This window comes from Oncorhynchus masou, chromosome 30, assembly GCF_036934945.1.
Source record: "Oncorhynchus masou masou isolate Uvic2021 chromosome 30, UVic_Omas_1.1, whole genome shotgun sequence".
Taxonomy (NCBI): domain Eukaryota; kingdom Metazoa; phylum Chordata; class Actinopteri; order Salmoniformes; family Salmonidae; genus Oncorhynchus; species Oncorhynchus masou.
This window is the reverse complement of record NC_088241.1, coordinates 47,118,133-47,137,858: the sequence shown is the minus strand read 5'-3', so window position 1 is coordinate 47,137,858 and position 19,726 is coordinate 47,118,133. Positions and strand designations below refer to the sequence as shown.

Sequence of the window (19,726 nt, the reverse complement as noted above, 5' to 3'; positions counted from 1 at the left end):
TTATACCGGCAATCCTACAATGCTCTTTCAATATAATGATTTACCTGACTTCAAAGGGTGATCATTTATACATCACCATTTCGTAATGTTTTGTGTTTTTCCTCCTCCCTGAAACTCACTCTCCATTGTTGTGTTGCATTGGTACAGATGTTGAACTGTGTTCCATGTTCAAGGTAATGTTCTGTCTACTCTGTTTTCTTTTGGGTCTCTATTGGCAAGCATGTCGTTGGGTATTTCTTCCTAATCCATCTGAAAAGCCCAGACTTACGCTGAGGAACATGAAGTAGCATTTGCTTGAGAAATACTTACGTAAGCGTTTTCTTACCATTATATAAGCTACAATTTCGATGGGAAAAAAATCCCTTCCACCCTAAAAAAAAAAATTGTAAAGAAGAAATCTTAGAGACAGCAAGACAATGCACAAGTATTACCTATGGATATTCACACAGATTGTTCTTCTTATACCATGAAACCTTCAGGAGAACATTTTATATTACTGGGTTTGTGGGATGATTGACTTTAATTTAGGTGAAAATCAAGATTCAGTCAACAAATATTGAACTTAAACATTTTCCATTTTTCTTATCCACAGCTTTGAAAATGAGAATGGCAAAGCTAGGGGGAAAAGTGTAACCGGCAAAGTGATTGATACCCGTCCCTGACGTTACTATTCTGTGAAGAATAAGGAACAGAAAAGAGTGGTCCTATGAAACAGACCTTTTCTACACACTATTTTGCTCATCAGATACAGGACGTCTTCTAAGAGACAGACCACTGACAAGACAGATGATCAGAATTGTATTTATATTATCATGGAAGTGCCAAGATGGTCTATGAATGTGTGAAATTGAAAATGTCTGTATGTCAATCATGCATTTATGGTATGCCTGTGTTAAATTTATTAGGTGTAGTAGTCAATCAGCAACAATATTTATTCAAAGACATTTGCTGATCATTTCTAAAATGGCTGTGAAGGTGTTTTAACGCCAAAGTGACCGACCTTTTTCTGCTGTCAGTGCTTTTACAAAATCTACAATGAGGAATTAATTCCTGAATTATTAATGCCATTGGTAATATTATGCATACTAAATTGGAAAATAAAAATGTGTTATCTGAATAACCAAAGAAAATGAATAAGAAAGTTTGTACATTGATTGACCATACATTCAGTGAAGGGATTGTTATCAATTGAAATAGTCAAAAAAGCATATCTGAACTCGAAATACACGCAATCATCAGTTCAAGTTACAGCACACTGGACAAACCTCAGGAAAGAAAACCCGAGAAGGTTGGAAAGATTAGAACTTGAACAGTAAGTTCCTGGTTTTGACTAAATGCGTCACAGGGTTATCATAGTACAAAACATCAGCATTCTCAACGTTACTCACAGCAGAGAAGTCTTGGGTACGCTCTTTATGAATATGCGACAGTGTGTGTGTGCAAGGGAAAAGGAGAGAGAGAGACCATCTCTTTGCACCATCCACACTGCTCTGCTATTGGTTGCTTCCCCTCTACACACATTCATAATCAGAGTTCTAGTCTCTGAGGCTACAGAGAGACAGAGCGCCAGCTTAACACTGCTAGCCAAAACCAGTCTACAATCACCTGCTGGACTGGCATAAGGTAGGACCGCAGCAACAATAACACAGACAGAAGAGTTTTTCCTTTGTACAGAGTACTGACAGGGACTAGAAATACCAGCTGGTTTTATAGACCAGAACTGTTATTGCATGATGTAACTTGTATCGGTTTGCTGCAATTGTCTCTTGTAAAAGTCTAAAAGGATTATTATGGTGAAAGGGCATCATATAGATGGTGGACTAGAAGTGGGTGTTGAATTGGAGTGTGTTACAGTGTGTGAATGTGTGATGGTGCATTAGATTAGGTATAGATCCGCTGAGGTTGGTCAAAGACGGTATAATTGTTGTAATACAGAAAAACAACACAGCCACAGGTACAACAGAAATATATTATTACATTCTGAACAAAATTAAGGTGTTCTGACAATACATTTGGATTATATTCAAATGCTCATATTTTATATTTATATTTCACTTTGGACTGTATTAACCAGAAACTAAATCCTTGCTGAATGTATTGATGCATTCAGGTCATTTGAGAGGTTTTGGGGGTTAAATTTAAGTGTGTAGAAAGAGATTGCAAATGTTTTCATTTGATCTTTTACTAAAACTTCTGCTTTGATCATAAAACCTCTGAATGGAAGGATCCTCCTTTCTATTCATTTATTTTCTGTATTTGCAAATAATTATTTGGTGGGTGCTTATAATTGTCCTATTTCACACATCTACAAGTGTTTATTAATACTTGTGTAAATTGGAAATGTGATTTTTGCATATACCAACTCTCCCTGTGTCACGGCCAGGGTCTGCAATTATCAACGGCGACCCTGGAGCAATTAGGGTTAAGTGCCTTAAGGGCACGTCGACAGATTATTCACCTTGTCGGCTCAGGAATAAAAACGACCAACCTTTCGGTTACTGGCCCAACGCTCTAACTGCTACAGGTACATCAACAAGATCAAAATGAAGGAATTTGTTTGTCAATTTCATAAAAGTCACATGCACACAAGTGCACTGCAAATGACAAAGGTAAAAGAATAAGAACTCATCTCTCTGTGTTTGCCTGAAAGCAGCAGCAGGTGTCCTTGCATGTACGGCATGCATTTCATTACCCATGCACTACATTGTGCTGTCTGGGAGTCAGGTAGAGATAAGAGTTTTAGGTACTTGACTATGCAGATAGCGAGTTGCTGAAGAGGCCTCCATCATCATCACTCCATCTAGTCATTCCAGCCCGGGGAGATAGCCAGGTGCGAACATGCACACACACACACACACACACACACACACACACTCGCACACGCACACGCACACGCACACACACACACACACACACACACACACACACACACACACACACACACACACACACCCTCTCTAACCTCCTACTATAGAGGCTGTGACTCTTACAGCTCTATCAAGTCCCGTTGATAAATTAAAATGATAATGGCATCACCCTCACTAGCTAGCAGTGCATAGCAACAAAAGCTCCAAATGTAGTTCCATCCAATTAGAACGTCACTACTATTGACGTTTGTAATAGTGAACAAGCTAGCAGTGTAGAGTGTTCTCAAAAGTGCAGGAACACACCACATGTATTTGTTACACAATCTCCGGCAAAAAATCACTATACCACATTTTTCCGTCAAATTAAAATGTCACTACTATTGACGTTTGTAATCATGAGAATTTGACCTATCAACACCAGAGGACAGACTTCATGTTCTTATTGTCAATGTTGGGTGTTTCAATATGTTAACCTCGGACGAGATTAACATGTAAACCTTGCAGGGCTCAAGGTTTCTTAGAAATATTCTATCACACTAGTTTCCTTCAAGTCGTCCTCAATGATTTCCATACACTAGATGACTCATAGGGGGGCACTGTGTTGAAGCCCCGTCATTGTACAAATATTTTGGAAGCTAAATGCATTTATTAATGTCTACATTAGTTTTTGCCACATTTATTCTATTACACACACTAATGCATACTTTTAAATTATATTATATGAGTTAAACCTGAAAACTAAATGTTACTGTCTCCCCACTAAAACAACAAAATACTTAAATACACTTACAATTTTTTAGAATTCCAGTGACAATATATCCGACCGGTCAGTTCAAAGCCTCTTAATGGCCAATACATAGCATGAGCAATTCAGGGTTTATATACATCATTGGTCATACTCCATGTTTCCAACCCACCCACGTACACCATGTCTCTTTTCACCGAGCCTGTTCTGTTCCCGAACTTCACAGCTACTGTTCCTTTTGTATAGAGAACAGCCTTGAAACTAATAAGCAGAGTGTACAACAGCTTTCTTGCCAAGCATCCTGCCTCCTGCAGGCACTTACGAATGACGCACATGCAAGCGACTTCAGAATTCAACGTGGCATTTAGTTGATGTGTAATTTGGATGATGCTTCGCAAGCTGGGAACACACACAACAACAACAACAAAAACACATCACAAATGTCACATGCAGCTTTCAATCTCATTCCCTGCAGAAAATATCTCCATGATGCCACCATTCAGGCTAAAATCAATCCCATCATGACCTTGGTCACCTATTGAGTGGCTTGCTAAAAGTCCATGGATTACACAGGGGCACTCAATGGCCACTCAGTGACTGGGAGTGCACTAGGACACCACCATAACATGTAGCCACATCCGTGATTAGGAAGTAGCCTGAGGAACAACCATCTCCAGCATCAACCTCATCACAGTGGCATTTCTGCCAATAGAGTGCCCCTCTAGTTCTTTCAACATGGGTACCATTCACTGATCAACACCTCTGATCAGTTATCAATAAGGCTGGGTATTTCTCCCACCGCATCACACACAGTCACTCAGAGTCCATGTTAGGTGTTTGTTGTGAAGAGTGTATTTTGATTTGTCTGGACCAGTAAGATCAAGATGATCTCCTTCTGGCTCATCTGTTGGAAGCTTCTGGTAGGTACCATAGGGTCATGTGCATTTGATTATATTTCTATGGCTATGATGTTCTGTTCTGTTCTAACACATCAGTTCTGTCTCTCTTTCTGTGTGCTTGATGCTAATCTCACATTGACGCTGCATTTTTTATTGCATACAGATACTTAGGACACGACAGCTCATGCCTGAGAGCCTGTGAGACTGTGGTGGAAGTTTGTGCACTCAAACTGTGTGCTAAGTGGTCTGACTACTGGGGGTTGCCATGGTGCTCAGCACTTCTGTCTTATTTTTGATTGGACTTAATGGCTTTTTGTGTTTGGCTTGATGATGTGTCTATATCAGACCTTGGACAGAAGGAAACTTTGTTTTATCCATCTTTGCCCCGTTGTATTGTCGCAGAGGAATGTTTGTGTAGCATTTGTGTGGGATTAGATGGTTCAAAATGATGACGGTGACAGGAAGAAAAGAGAGAAAGGTTAGTGGTGCTGTCAACCAGCGGAAATACCTTGAGCCCTGTATCACCTCTGTTGTTTGTAGCTACACAATACAGACTGCATTGAACTAGCTATCTGGTTCTGATAAAGCAGGGATAGAGACATATCTGGGAGATGTTGCTGAGCTGACAATGGAGGTAGGATATCATATTGTTGTGCCTTGCCAAATTATTCCACCTAAGAAATATTTTGAATGACTAAACTATTATCTCAACACATTCACAGGGAGAAGAAATATAAAGTTATAAATATGTTATGCTATTTCACAAAACATGTTTTGATTTGATTTGTCTGACACATTGTCAAAACATCCAAACAAAACTATCCTGACAACAACAGCTAATAACAATTAAAATCTTGTTTCACAGTGTTTTTTTGTAGCAACAGCTCTGTAACAACACAAAGGAATTTGCCTACAGTGACAGTTGTAAAGAAAGTCATAGGATAGATGAGGATTATGGTCTCATTATGAATGACTGTTGGCAGTCCTTGCTGTTTGGAGCTGTTAAATACTCCGAGCTTTGGTGTGAAAGAAGCCACAGCTCAGTGCTTGATGTGAGCCTTTCTCTGGAGTTGGGCTTGGCAAAGACCCAGGTTGAACATTTAGGTGGCAGTTTCCCGGATAATCTCCATTGAATGTGCTTTTCAGTCCAGGATTACGCTTAATCTTTGTCTGGGAAATAGCCTCATGATGTACAACACATTTTACACAACAGATAGGATACAAGAGATTCTTTTGATTAGCTTGTCTGGTCATAGATGCAGAACCGTGGGTGGAATGATGGAGTTAAGATGAGAAGGAAAACACTGTTTCCCTGATTAAAAATCAAAGCAAGACACCTGACTTGCGTGGCGTCATGGAGACACTGTATATTCCACTGAAACAGTCAGTTTTGGTGTTGGCATCTAATCAATCCCTGTGTGGTGTGTGAAAAGTAGGTGATAATGAATCACCATCCGTAGAAAAAAAGTCTAAACTATACACAGTAAAGTGTGGATAGCATAAATCACAAATGTGACATGTAAATACTGTTTGAGAAAATAGTTTAATTTTCACAGTAATTTCAGAACACAGAACAAACTTCAAATTCACCACGAACAGTTCCAACTATAACATTTTTAAGAATCATTACATTTCTAAAAGCAAACAAATTCATTTGCTCAGGTTAATTGACTGGAAATGCATGCGTTGTGTGTTCTGCTCAACCTGTCACGGTTTTTCTATCTAAGTTTTTCCCTCGTTATGACACCAATCAGCAGTCAGTTTCCTGTCTCTCCCATGGTGGTGGTGCTGAGCGGCGACATGGGGACACCACTACCCCTGGGCATGCTGGGGGGGTCTGCGGGTGTACACACACACGCACGCACGCACGCACGCACACGCACACACGCACACACGCACACACGCACACACGCACACACGCACACACGCACACACGCACACACACACACACACACACACACACACACAGCGTGGGTGAAAGTCAATCCTGCAGTCTTATATAAGCCGGAGCCAGAGCCATCTAATTCAGCTGGCACAACTGGTGTTCTTGTTCATCCTCACTGTGGATTAACCCAATTTGTCAATTCACTGCAATAGTAAACAAACAACTTTGATGAGTCCACCCCTCTGAAATTACATGTGATCCTCTCTGTTTTGTTTTCAACGTGTTTGGTACAAATTGTAAAGTGGCCATAGATGGGAAAGGACAAAGATAGGATTTGCTTGGATTGGTTTCTTATGTGTTCCACAGGATTCAGATAGACTCTGTAGAATAATGCTTTTTGAGTGAATACCAAACCCTTTTACCTAGATCTAGAATCAAGCAAAACCTCTTCACAAATGATCTGCTGTCTGTTCGGTGTAATATACAGGTCACTGTAATAAGGTCTATTGTTTGGCTGAGCTGTGTAGAAAAGGCTTTACCTATCACTTGGGAAATAAGGGGACAATATAACAGAGACATTTCAACTAAGTAAGAAGGGGGAAAGAAGGAGAGGAAGAACAAACCAATCTAAAGCCTAGAGAAAGGCTACAGAGGGAAAAGAGAAAATGATTTTCATATACAAAGTGCCAAACTCAGCGATACTGCACTCAGTGAGGGAATAACATGTAACACTGTAACAATTCCCAATCTCCCTTACTGACGGGTGAATACCTTTTCATTTCTTTCAGAGAGCTACCGCTGTGGCAAGTGTGACGGATGGTAAAGAACTGAACGAAGGTTGCAGTAACCCTCAGAATCACAATCCAAACGAACCCAGATCCTTCTCGAAGGCAGTAACCATGGAGACCAGTGAACAAACGGAGATGACCAGCGTAATTGCCTATGAAAAGGAACTCTCGCTCACTGACTCAACTGAAAACAAAAAGGGCTTAGGAGGAACAGAAGAGGAACAAGTCTGTTTAGAGGCGGACTCACTAGAATCCATAGGAAAGAAAGCGTTGCTAGAAATTCTAGCAGATTTACCGGCTAGTATGATCGATGAGCTTGACGGCTTAGGAAACGGGCTCTGCACAGGTAACCCATTTCGAAAGGAGGCTTTGTCTAGCCATGAAGAACTCAACCGAAACGAATCCATCACTTCGTCTGTCTCTGACACACCGTCAAGTGTTGACAGTGTGTATGAGAACGAAGCTCATCGTAAGAGACAGGACACCCAAGAACTAGAACAGCCTGAAGATACTGTGTCCAACCCAGAGGATGATGAAGATGGTGAGGATAAAGACACAAAAGAGATTCAATATGGCCCATTAGAAAACTACATCAGTGATGTCCCAGACGAGTCTTTACTAGAACAGTACATCAGAGAGGAGGTTCTGTCGGATGTCTCCAACGAGTCCTGTCATGGTCTGGACCCAGACGAGGTGGATGAATGCCTGCGTGTTGAGATAGCAGAGGCCTCTTCAGACGATGAGAGTGAAGATGGAGCAAATAAATGGAGGGCGATATTTTCCTCCTCGATCAACCATGAGGACGATGATGACTATCTGGATAGCCTCCAACTGAGTGCACAGGATCTCTTCGTCCAAAAGGTTGAAGTGCAAAACGTTGACAACCATGACGATAACGAGGAGGAAGTTCAAGTGAAGATACCAAAGGAAGAGGAACTGGAAGTGTTGGAGCAACCAGATTACCTCACTGGTATTGCACAGGAAGTGACATATAATCCTGCAGCACTGCTCCAAAGCCTGTCCAAAATCTCTGAAGACGAGGAGGGAAATGGCAATGGTTCAAGGCACAATACGTCTTGCAAGGCAGATCCCAACAAGAAGCTTCCAAAGGACTTCTGCGTTATCCAGGAGACCAAGAGTGAGAACGTCAGCACAGAGCATGTGGACTTCCAGCTGGCCCGGAAACAGTGGAGGGAGATGGAAGAGCAGACCAAGAACCTGGTGCTGTCACCCACCACAAGGCAGTGTGGGCCCCTCATGGGTAGCCACAGCTTCATGTACACTCCAGTCAGGAACATTGACAGACCCAAGACGAGAGATACGAGCCTAGAAAATTTGGCTATGGGTGGAGCTGAGTATCCCCACACCCAGTTTAGCCCCTGCTCAGAGGACTCAGGCCTGGGCGATTCCAGCTACAGGTCCCCTTATGAAGAATTCCCAGAGACCTCCATTGAGAGGGAGATCCGCCTGGCCATGGAGAGAGAAGACAGCTTTAAGCGGGACAGGGGTTTCTCCAATGGGACGAAACCTACAGAATGTGCTCAGACAAATGCCAAGCCAGTCATCTTGCTCCCAGCGAAGCTATGTCAGGAGGTTGACGAAAAGAGGAAGACGTTTGAGAGTATGGAGGACGGCAGCTGCAACATACCCAGATCCAAAACTACTCCATCATTCATTATTACGTCTTCGCCGGCAAAGGGGCCACTGAAACACGATCTGCCTGCCAACAGCATCATTATACTAGAACCGGAAGGAAGTCCAAGACATGGCGCCAGAGACACCTCCAGAGCTAACGAGTGGCACTCGGATGAAACCTCCAATGCCAACTTCATCATCCTAGAGACATCCAACCTGATCATCAGGAGCGCCTCAGAGTTCTGCCTGAACACGGCCTGTGAGCAGCAGGGCCAGGAATGCTCCTCGACATTCCTCAACAACCCCTTCTTCAAGCTGCGCTCCAGGAGCCAGCTGTCATTGGTGGACGAGGAGATCAAGATGGTGAAACAGCGCGAAGAGGAGCTGAAGAAAGAAAGAGCGAACATCTATCCGAAAGGGATGTACAACAACACAGGCCTAGTGGCCGAGAATCTCATGGACAGCTTGTCGTTTGAAGGTAAGTTGATACAAAGTTTGTCTCATATATTTGGTCAGGAAGAACTTCTGACCCTACTCTTAAACTAAGCTGGAACATGTTGTGCTTTAGTCTATGAATATCAACCAATTGAAAACATTGTGTCTTGACCATATTTCAGCTGATGCGCCACTGAAGTGTAAGTCTTCGCCATCATCACCAATGAAAACTGCATACAAGATGGATCGCTCAGCCCTATCCTGTGATCACAGAGTAAGTGAACCAAAATTCTGTTGTGTTATCATACAACTACCATAGTCGAGTGTCAATATCGCATTTGATGTAAAGCATAAATATAATTGAAAGAAAGCCACAGGAGCTCAAATCAGGTGATTGTCTCTCAGTTTCCTGAGGTGTATGGAGCTGGAGGAAGGCGTAAGAGCGCCTTGGCGCTGCGCTGGGAGGCTGGGGAGTTTGCCGAGTGAAGAACAGAGTACAATCTGAAGTCACTGGTGAAAATATTGTCTGTCCACTTTCAGCGGAGTTAATAGACTTAATGCAGTGCTGCAAACTCATGATTGTTTCATGTTGCGACATTTAACCACACTTGCTGCTTCTGTAATGTTATCGATTCTCTGGTCCAAGTGCCAGGAAATAGTATTGTGTGTTCGCCCGCCAAGATGCCTGAATGTAAATGAATGTAATGTTTAGTCCACAGATGCTAACATTTTATGAAATTTTAATGTGAGCAAATCTGAAAACATATTTTGGTGTATTGTCTTGCTAAAGGAAATAAGCTTATATTTATTGTACTTTCGTACTGTGTTTTCCAGAAATATTGGTGTGGGCATTTAACATACTGTATGATACAATACTATAACATGTAACTTGTATCAAAAAATATATTCAATCAGTTGCTGAAATCTGAGATATGTTGAACGGACATTATACACCATGTGAAATCATGTTTGATTGAAATACATTTTTAACATTTCCTTAAAAGCTGGAATCCTTAATGGTGAAACCACCACATCCTTTTGCGATACTTTAAAAACAATAACGGCGATGGGCAGCCGTTTCCCTTTTAACAGATTCCATGTTTAAAATAAAATACTATTTCCAGAATCAAAAAGGAAAAGAGAAAAAAAAATGCTTATTAAAAAAAAAATATATATACTTTTCTATATTGTGCATTTCCCTACAAATGTCAGATGTTTACAATTTTCAAAGAAGGAAAATGTTTCTGCTTTTAAATAATTATTGAGGCAGAGTATTAAACAAGCTCCATTTTTTGAGAATTGCCAGTTAACGCTGATAATAGAGTTCATGAAACAAAAAATAATTGACATTGTTTCATTAAGTATGTTTGTATGCTTACTTGTTACTGTTTTGCTTATACAAAAATCACCAGTATTGCTTGCTAACATTTTAAATTGTGTAAGGAAATTACCTAAAATAAGAGAGAGGCCACTTTATTACATTATTTTTCAGGTGATTTTCCTTGTATTCTTACTGCAAGTGTTCAATAGATTAGTGCAACAATAAATACCACGTATGAATACATTTGTTCAAAAGTCTTTATTTTAATGACGGGGGGAATGATTTATAAAGAGTATCTTAAGATGATGTAACATATTTATTCAAAAGCGCAGACAGATTTAGTTCTTAAATACAAATGTTGTTCATCCATTTACCATTTTTTAAGGACACGTTTTAATATGTTCAGTGGAATCTTAAAAAGAAAATGGCAGTAGTGTGTAAAAAAGAGCAACATGGCTTAATTAAGTAATACATAGTCTATACTATTATTGTGTACAATGACCCCTAACAAGGAGTATGTGATTCCCAGTCACACATTTCTTATTGTGTTTAGGAGAACAGACAAAAATCCAACATTTCCCACGAGGAACACAGCCAAGACAATCTTTTTGAATCGAGATACCTGAAAGAAAGTGGAGTGAAAATTAAATCAGAGTGGACAAACTTAATATAAAAGAACACTTTACTTCAAGCATACCTTTCTCTGTCTCTCACTATCCGAGTGAGTACCCAGAATCTTTTCTTCGTCCTCAGCAAGAGTCCTCCCTGTACAGAGGTTAGAGATTTACCACAAAGTTCCAGTATTCAGAATACATAGAGATATTTGGCTTTCTGTGTGACTACTACATCCCTGGAAATAACAATTTAATATATATTTCAACCTTATATACACACACATTACTGTAAGAGAAATACGTATTATTGTAATCAAGGAAGACATCTCAACAAGTGAAAAATGATTTTACATACTCAAGTCTCTCGTTATGAAGACTAGTGTTTTTTTGTTGTTGACATTTAAACCTGCTTAGCATTCCTGCCCACGCACCAAACAATTTGTCTTCAATTCTCTTCTATGCTTAATGGAATCAGACTGTGTAATTGATTTGTTCCCTCCAAGCAAAACAACATTGATTATTAAACAGTCAAATAATTACATTGTTATAAGGTCTAATTCAGCAGTTCCAGAACCAGGGACATATTAAAAGTGAACAATTGTTGGAAAGAATAGGAAGTGGGAAAGGAGAGAACAGCATGGAGAAGGTTGTCATTGTCAATAATAATTTATTCTTACAAAGATTTATCTGAATAAATCAAAAGAAACCAACCTGTTACGATGACTACTTTACTGTGGAACTCAAGTAGCAGGTCTACCAGGACTCCCCAGACAACGCAACCTGCCAGGACACCAGTGGACCAGGGGCCAGGGAGAAGCAAGGCCTGCTGCTGTATACCCAGGAAGATGGCCACAACTACAACAGGAGAGATACTGGGGTTATGATTGACAGGGTAGAGAAGGTTGTTGCAATCACTAGGTTTGGATACACCATTGTTGCTGTTGCAGTCATTGTTCTAAACATTGCTTTTATTGTTGGCATCATTATCCGTATATCAAGATAATAATCGTCTTCATCATCATGTCAACATTGTTAAGATTAAGATGAATCTCTAACCTGCAAGTACCCGTGCAATAGTGCCTGTTCCCAAATGCATCCAGTTGAATATGTACCTTCTGTGGAAAGACCGTAAAATACAGCACGGTTGATTCCTGGATCCTGCTACACAATATAGATAGCTAACACGTTTGACAGATCTCAGAAACGGATCACTGTAGGGGGATTTAGGTTGTACCGTGAGGAGTCTGTGGCGGGTCTGAGGAGGGCCATGATAGGCTGGATAAAAGATAGAGCCATGACAGTACAGCCCAGGTAAGGGTGGGAGCCGGCATGCTGATGGAGACAGCGCAGAGCAACAGTATTACAGTACAGAATTAGACACACTAGAGGTGAACAACACTATAGGTATCTGAGCAAACACTAGAACAACACTACAGGAACTTCTGAACAACAGTGGAAGATAAGAGAGGATCAACACGATGGATCCAGGGTACAGCAGTCCCTGTAAATAACAGGAATTGAATTGGCACACAAGATACAGTCAGCCTCAAAATAAAATAAATATCTTGGAATTTTTGGCAGTTATACTAAATTTGTCTTCCAGCTGACTCTGTAGCACTTGAAGGGAAGGGTGACCTCTAAATGGTCACTGGGGGGAATAGCACCAAAATGAAAATATATATTTTGGCAGGACGCAAAGTGGACAAACGTTTGAAAAAGCCTTCCTTAAAAAGATAAACAGGTGCAGATAATTTCAACCATCAATCAATGTCACTCCAACAAATTATTGTTCTCCCATACATGCCTTATGCTGACGTAATGCTAGTTATTCAGCTTTGTAAGTCAGTGATAATTGGTTACTTGGCTCAACTACAGCACTCAACATTCTCGCTCTTGTCCTTCTCTGTCCAGCAGGGCCAGAATGACTAAGGCAGACAGACAGCTTGGTGGAGGAGGCAGCATGAGAGAAAAGGGAGAACATGACACACAGCTGAGTGGTGATGATTCAGTTCTAAGACAGACATTCAAATAAATTTGATTCTAAGACACACGCACACAGGCACTCAAGCAGCTAAATTATAATGACACAATATATGGCCAGCCAGCCAGAAATACAGAGAGACAGATGGAGTGACTGACTGTCAGATGTGTAGCATGTGGTGATGACCGAGGGAGGTATTCCAGTCTTACCCTGCTCCAACCGCCTCGGTAGATGAAGGGTAGTGAGAATCCCACACAGGTAAGGAGCACGGTCAGGGTCATCAAGGCTCGGTGCACCTGTAGAGACATTTACAAAATCCTACATTAATCATCACCATGGTGAAAATAGGGTTGAAATAACACTTGTTTTCAGGAGGAAATTCAGAAAGATGGTGGTTTGAGCATTATCCATCACTAACTCATCTCTGATAACAAGCCTCAAGAATTAACCAAATATATTAATCAAGACAAAGCACTTTAAACAAACTGTCTTTACCTGAAACCATAGCCTGCGTCCAAATAGTCTTGTTTCTGGACAGTCGTGTTTGAAGTAGCGTGCAATGATGACCCCTGTGGTCACTGTCGTCATCCAGGCCACAAGCATAAACACACCTGGGGATACAGAGGGATACACACTTAGTTCTCTGTGTTTGTATGAGCCAGACATATACTGAAACAAGTGTATGGAACTTAAGTGTTAACCGTGTGTTATATTAAATAATGAAATGTGTGTCTTTGTGGCAACACTTCCTATTCAAACAAGGCAGGTCATAAAAGGCTTATCTTTCTGTAAACTACAGGCTTACCATGGAACTTAATGAGCAGGGGAGACCTGGAGCCAGCTAGATTCTCAGGGGGACCTGTGATGACTGTCTGATGAGTGGATATCAGAGGCTGCCGGTCATGTCTATAGATCACACCTTAAGATGGATGGATGGATGAAGATAATGTCTATGTCTGGGACCAACACTAGATCCAGCACTGCCAGTTAAGCACTGTGGTAAATAGATGTTGGAACTATTTACCAATGTTTTATCATTGGCAAGTGATTCACACATATGGCGGGTATGACTACTGTACTAGATAATCACAGCTTAAACCTGAAATCTCACGTACAAAACAGCAGTGAGCTCGTTCAAAACACTTGGCACAGCCTAGCCCACACCTGAGTCAACAATGAGGGGTTGAGGTCAGGAATGTTTAATCTAGCCACAGTAGATGTCAAGTTCAGTACCAGCATCTACAATATATCTGGCACAATAGGAATAATCAATAATATGTATGAGACTATAGTATAGCACCAAAGGTTGGTAAACAAATAGGAAAGCATTACATAAAGACACATGGTCATACCATCTTCAGCCCTCCCGTGGGCTATGAACAGGAAGTAGCTCTGGTCCAGGCTGAACCTGCTCTCAATCTGACGGGGGAGGAGTATGTCTCTACGGAAACGACACTGAATGACCCCATCTGCCAGCTGCCAAGCTGTGTCTGAAAGAACATTCTGGAGAGAACACAAAAGGTCATAGGTCAAAGATCAGTGAGGTAACTATAGAGGTCAATCTATGAAACAACCATCTAAAACAAACAAGCAACACACAAATAAAAAAACATTCACAAATCTATTATTTCATATTTTTATCAGAACTTTGCAAAACATAAATTGTGTATACCTCAGAGGCCAATTCAGGGTGAGCTCGGCCAGAGACATATGCAGCATTGATGTCCACACTGTCCCCATCTCTCACACACAGGTATACATCATCATTCCCCTACACATAAATACAAAACTCAAATGAGTTACAATTATATTGTATGGCTTCATAAAACAAATCTCACTGTGCATATGCCATATTGAAATACCACAGATAGTAGCCCGACATCTGGCATATCATTTAAGTCCACACAAGCTCCAAGTGGTTATAGAAGACTTCTTTGGTAGTCTTTCTGGGGTCATACCAACCATCCATTTGTCCAGCGACAAGGCGAAGGACAGGTATCCATCAGCTGGTCCACTGAGCTCAAACAGCACAGTCCGCTCCTCTGGAGTGAAGGAGAGGAAAAAGCACAGGGGGTCTCTGCCTGGGTCGCATCCCACAGGGTCACGCAGACAGGACTTACTCCTACCACAACCCTCTGAGCTGAACTGAGGAAGAGAGGGAGAGGGTTCAATTCTCCATCACCACCACACATAATCATCATCCACAACCTGTCGGTCAGCGTAAACATGCTGATTCATCCTCAGTCTCTTCTCTCTATACTTAGAGACAATCCTGGTGGTGAGTGACTCACAGGTCTGGTCAGCGCAGACAGAGTTGTGGTCACAGCAGTAGTGGTGGTGGTGGGGTTTGGTGGTGGAACCCCAGTCGCCCCATTCAGAGACACCACCGGCCCTGGGATCTGCACCCAATAGACTTTATACTTCTGCACCACTGTGGCCCTGAAACAACAATATAATTATATTATTATTAAGTCATTTAGCAGAAGATTGTTTTTATCCACAGCAACTTACATAGCTGTCAGCATTGATTCAGTACAGCATCAACAACACCTTAGCAATAGAATGGAAGAATATCACATTTAGCGATTGGCATAATGAGAATAAAGGAGATAATTACGCACATAAATTGGACATCGGATGGGGGGTTTTTTGGAGCCTCCCACACGGCCTGTATCTCTGTCTTCTTGGATTTGCTGGTGTGGCTTACTGCAGATCCCTTCAAAATGACAGGGTTGCTTATCATACAATAAACTTCTCTTACACAGTACTAACTCCATTGAGGTATGTGGCTGAGACAAGTAGCATCTAGTCTGTTTTACTAATGATATGGCTGGTGAAGGTTGTTGAGGACGGCATGATATTCAAACGCAACCGAATAGTAATTCCAGACAGCCAGAGCTTTACAATACTTAGCTTGTGTTTCCAGCAATCATGTAGTATATAATTGAGGTCGGGTAACATCATCTCTACCTGTGTGTGGCCACAATGTAGGAGCTGTGACTCAGAAGGGTTGAGGAGGCTGAATGATCCAACAGCCAGACCGTCCGGGTTCCCAGCATCCCTTGCTTCAATCAGGAAACCTTTGAAGGAGATGCTCCCATATGTGGGAACAACCCGTAAGGTCACTGTTAATAGAAAGCAAAAAACTCAAGACATTTTCATGTTTCCATTGTCCCAACCCCCCAAGACACACAAATACACACACCCACAAAGAGGTAGGAGGAATGGGTAAGACACAGCGCAGCGCCCCCGGGAGCAGTTTTGGGGTTAATTTACTTGCTCAACGGCACACTGGCAGGAGATGGTTTCTAAAATACTAAACTTTTTCAGTTAAATATGCTCTTTGAAATATTCCAGGGATTATGGATGAGAATTAGCTATTTTGCTAACTCGGGCACATTTACACCGATGTGAACACAAATGTTGATATTGAACAGCAATATCCCTATATAAAACCAGAAACAAATATATAGTAGGCTACCTGTGATATGGTCACCAGGGCTGAATGTGGGTTTGTCCAGGGTGATGTTATAAGGGGCAGGTTTAGAGCTGGAGTCATGGCCATGCTGTGGTGTCATATCTCCGCATGCAGGAGACACTTTTCCATTGGCGAAGCCAGAGGCCGTCTTTATTAAACACACAGCCACCACCACTAACAGGGGATGTGGACCCGGCATCTGGAAAGACAAGACAATACAGAGGTTATAATGAAGGTTATGAAGATGTGGTTTGTATGAGAGAGTTCAGGGTCATACAACATACTGTAACTGACTAATGGCATTTTTGGTCATGGGTAGACCTATGCTTATTCTGGTTCTCAGCTAGCTTGCAATTTTAAAAACATTTTTTTTTTCTTTTTTTTTCTTCCAAAAGACAAAATGATTCTTGGACTACTTAATAGCTTACACATAGGCCTACAGTATGGCGCCAGACAGGATGGAAAACCATATTGACTTTATTTGAAGGCACTTCATAAAGAAAGAGTGGGAAGAGGAAAATGTTAGTTGACTTACGATTTACAGTTGTGTGAGGATGTGGCCTATCGCCATCCTTGCACAGTGTGGGCATTCCATTAGGCCTAATTTGGCTAATGTCTCCCCTTATACTCCTGCTATTGCACTGATTTGATTGTCTACATGTTACTTAATCTAAGCCCAAATGTTACCTATTATGCTGGAGGATTACCCCAGTATTTATAACATCACAATAGCCATTGTGGTTGGAGATATGCAAGGAGTCTTTCACCTTCACCTTACTTTGTTTGGTCCACGCTCACAGTCATATCAATAATTACTCTTACACTAGCATTTGATTTAAGGTCAGCCAAATATGCCTTTTGCAGTCTTTAAAAGCCAAGGAATTTCTAACTGTATAAATAGCTCATTGTGAAAAAAATGTTTGGTGTGTCCAATAGAGAGCAATAGTAATGGTGTCTTTTTGCAGGCACTAGCTCTGCCATGGTTCGTTTTAGTGATGCACTGATGACAATTTTGGCCGATACCGATATGTTTCTTTCCAACAACAAAACAATACCGATATTTAACATTTTAATGGCCCTTTAAGCATTCTAGTACAGTTAAATAGTTACACACACACAAACGCAGCAGTCTAAGGGACTGCATCTTAGTGCAAGAGGCGTCACTACAGTCCCTGTTCGAATCCAGGCTGTATCACATCCGGCCGTGATCGGGAGTCCCATAGGACGGCACACAATTGGCCCAGCGTAGACCGGCAGTGTAAATAGGAATTTGTTCTTAACGGACTTGCCTAGTTAAATAAAAATGTCACACACACACACACACACACACACACACACAGAGAACAAAAAATATATTTTCATGGCATTTACGTACATCCCCATTACCAGTAAAACATCATCAAAACCTATTTCTTTCCTTTACTTGCTGTGCTGTTGTTTCAGTTGTTTCATTCTCAACCAGGATTTCTCATTCTATGGAACGCCGTTTGGGTCTTTGCGTGTCAAATAACATTTCACGTGTCAATTAAGCTTGTTGACCAATCAGGACCTGAATATGACTGCATGTCACATTTTAATTTAACGCGTTCATACTTTTAGGTAGTTATTACACATTGATTACACTGCATATGTCATAACGATTCATCGATACGTATGCTATGATGCTGGTAAAGTTGTCTCGCTCACCCCCAGTGCTGGTCAATAAAAAAAACCTTGCTAGCGCATGGATGCAAACAATGTTCTTCCCCAAAAACATAGCAAAACAACAATCTGTTTTAGTAGCTATAGTTTGCAAACTATATAGCTAGGTGTAATCATCTAAAATAACCAGAATTTATAAGACAGTTCTTATTTGATTAATGGTGGTCGTACCCATCTATGTGAAGCTAGCCACAATAAGGATTAGCCACAATAAGGATTAGCCACAATAAGGATTAGCCACAATAAGGATTAGCCATAATAGTGGACTTTGCGGTTAGCTTTCAAAATAAAAAGTATGTCATCGACAGTAATGCAAATTAATACAAATAGTATAATTACGCCATAATTGAATAGATCATGCTAAACAAGGTCGGAATGTTGTTAGATTTAAAAAAATCAACAAAAGACAATTTGTTAATTTGACAAAAATCTGTTGAAATCACACTGGATATATTATACTTTAGAATTGCATTGGGGGCATACTTATTTCACTGTACAGCCTTACCTATGGATTGTGTATCAATGACATGGGGTATCAGTCTACTCAGTGACACCCAAAGAACATTAGTGTCGTAGCTCTTATTGCGGGACTCTGAAACAACTGAATTGAGCCACATTTGTCAACCTGTGTATTGTCAACCTATGTGTACAGGTGATGGTGCCAGAGGGTAGGGTTGCTGTCTTATTGGCTCTCAACCAATCTTGCTATTTTTTATTTTTCTCATGTTGTTCGTAACTTGTTTTGTACATAATGTTGCTACTACCATCTCTTATGACTGAAAAGAGCTTCTGGACATCAGAACTGGGATTATACACCTCAAATTGGACGAGGAGTTCTTCTTCAATGAGTCGGACACGAGGGATATACTGCAGACACCCGACCAGGCTCAAACCCTGTGATTCGCTGGAGAAGGAAACTGAGATTGAGGCAAAAGATCAGGGTGCCTTGTGAGGATCAGGCGATGAGTGACTTAATCTGCCCTTGCCTTCCGTTCTGCTAGTGAACGTTCAATCGCTGGAAAATAAATATTGCAAACTGAAAGCACGTATATCCTTCAAAATGGGACATTAAAAAACTGACCCCAACCAGAAGCCATGGATTACAGGCAAAATTCACACAAAGCGAAATGGTAGAGCTGCCGCTTTCAAGGAGCTTATAAGATATCCCGCTATGCCCTCCGACGAACCATCAAAACAAGCAAAGCATCAATACAGGACTAAGATCGAATCCTACTACACAGGCTCCGATGCTCGTCAGATGTGTCAGGGCTGGAAAACTATTACACACTACAAAAGGGAAGCACAGCCGAGAGCTGCCCAGTGACACAAGCCTACCAGACGAGCTAAATAACTTCTATGCTCGTTTTGAGGCAAGTT

The 19,726-nt window shown here is 41.2% G+C and overlaps 2 protein-coding genes across 7 annotated transcripts in view; one reads left to right on the top strand and one right to left on the bottom strand.

Moving 5' to 3' along the window:
* The window catches only part of palmdb (palmdelphin b), a 38,482-nt gene extending 27,666 nt beyond the window's left edge, over positions 1-10,816 (top strand). Inside the window, exons 1-4 of one of the 3 annotated variants that reach the window (XM_064949164.1) lie at positions 1,534-1,623; positions 7,185-9,297; positions 9,437-9,528; positions 9,660-10,816. In XM_064949164.1, the coding sequence (XP_064805236.1) occupies positions 7,296-9,297; positions 9,437-9,528; positions 9,660-9,740 (2,175 nt within the window). In that variant the 5' untranslated portion in view covers positions 1,534-1,623; positions 7,185-7,295 and the 3' untranslated portion in view covers positions 9,741-10,816. Of the gene's footprint in view, positions 1-147; positions 174-592; positions 1,136-1,533; positions 1,624-7,184; positions 9,298-9,436; positions 9,529-9,659 lie in introns of those variants that run through there. The other 2 variants (XM_064949163.1, XM_064949165.1) reach the window with 2 other exon arrangements.
* A 2-nt stretch (positions 10,817-10,818) lies between these two features.
* Positions 10,819-19,726, bottom strand: part of frrs1b (ferric-chelate reductase 1b) — a 30,863-nt gene continuing 21,955 nt past the window's right edge. For 3 of the 4 annotated variants that reach the window (XM_064949168.1, XM_064949166.1, XM_064949167.1), the window contains 15 exons: positions 16,652-16,847; positions 16,141-16,295; positions 15,792-15,886; positions 15,462-15,609; positions 15,133-15,315; positions 14,843-14,941; positions 14,523-14,673; positions 13,976-14,089; positions 13,666-13,781; positions 13,380-13,466; positions 12,424-12,521; positions 12,246-12,304; positions 11,901-12,044; positions 11,273-11,340; positions 10,819-11,197 (listed from right to left, as the gene is read on the bottom strand). In XM_064949168.1, coding sequence (XP_064805240.1) covers positions 11,105-11,197; positions 11,273-11,340; positions 11,901-12,044; positions 12,246-12,304; positions 12,424-12,521; positions 13,380-13,466; positions 13,666-13,781; positions 13,976-14,089; positions 14,523-14,673; positions 14,843-14,941; positions 15,133-15,315; positions 15,462-15,609; positions 15,792-15,886; positions 16,141-16,295; positions 16,652-16,847 — 1,806 coding nt within the window. In that variant the 3' untranslated portion in view covers positions 10,819-11,104. The remainder of the gene's footprint in view (positions 11,198-11,272; positions 11,341-11,900; positions 12,045-12,245; positions 12,305-12,423; positions 12,522-13,379; positions 13,467-13,665; positions 13,782-13,975; positions 14,090-14,522; positions 14,674-14,842; positions 14,942-15,132; positions 15,316-15,461; positions 15,610-15,791; positions 15,887-16,140; positions 16,296-16,651; positions 16,848-19,726) is intronic. The other variant, XM_064949169.1, reaches the window with a different exon arrangement.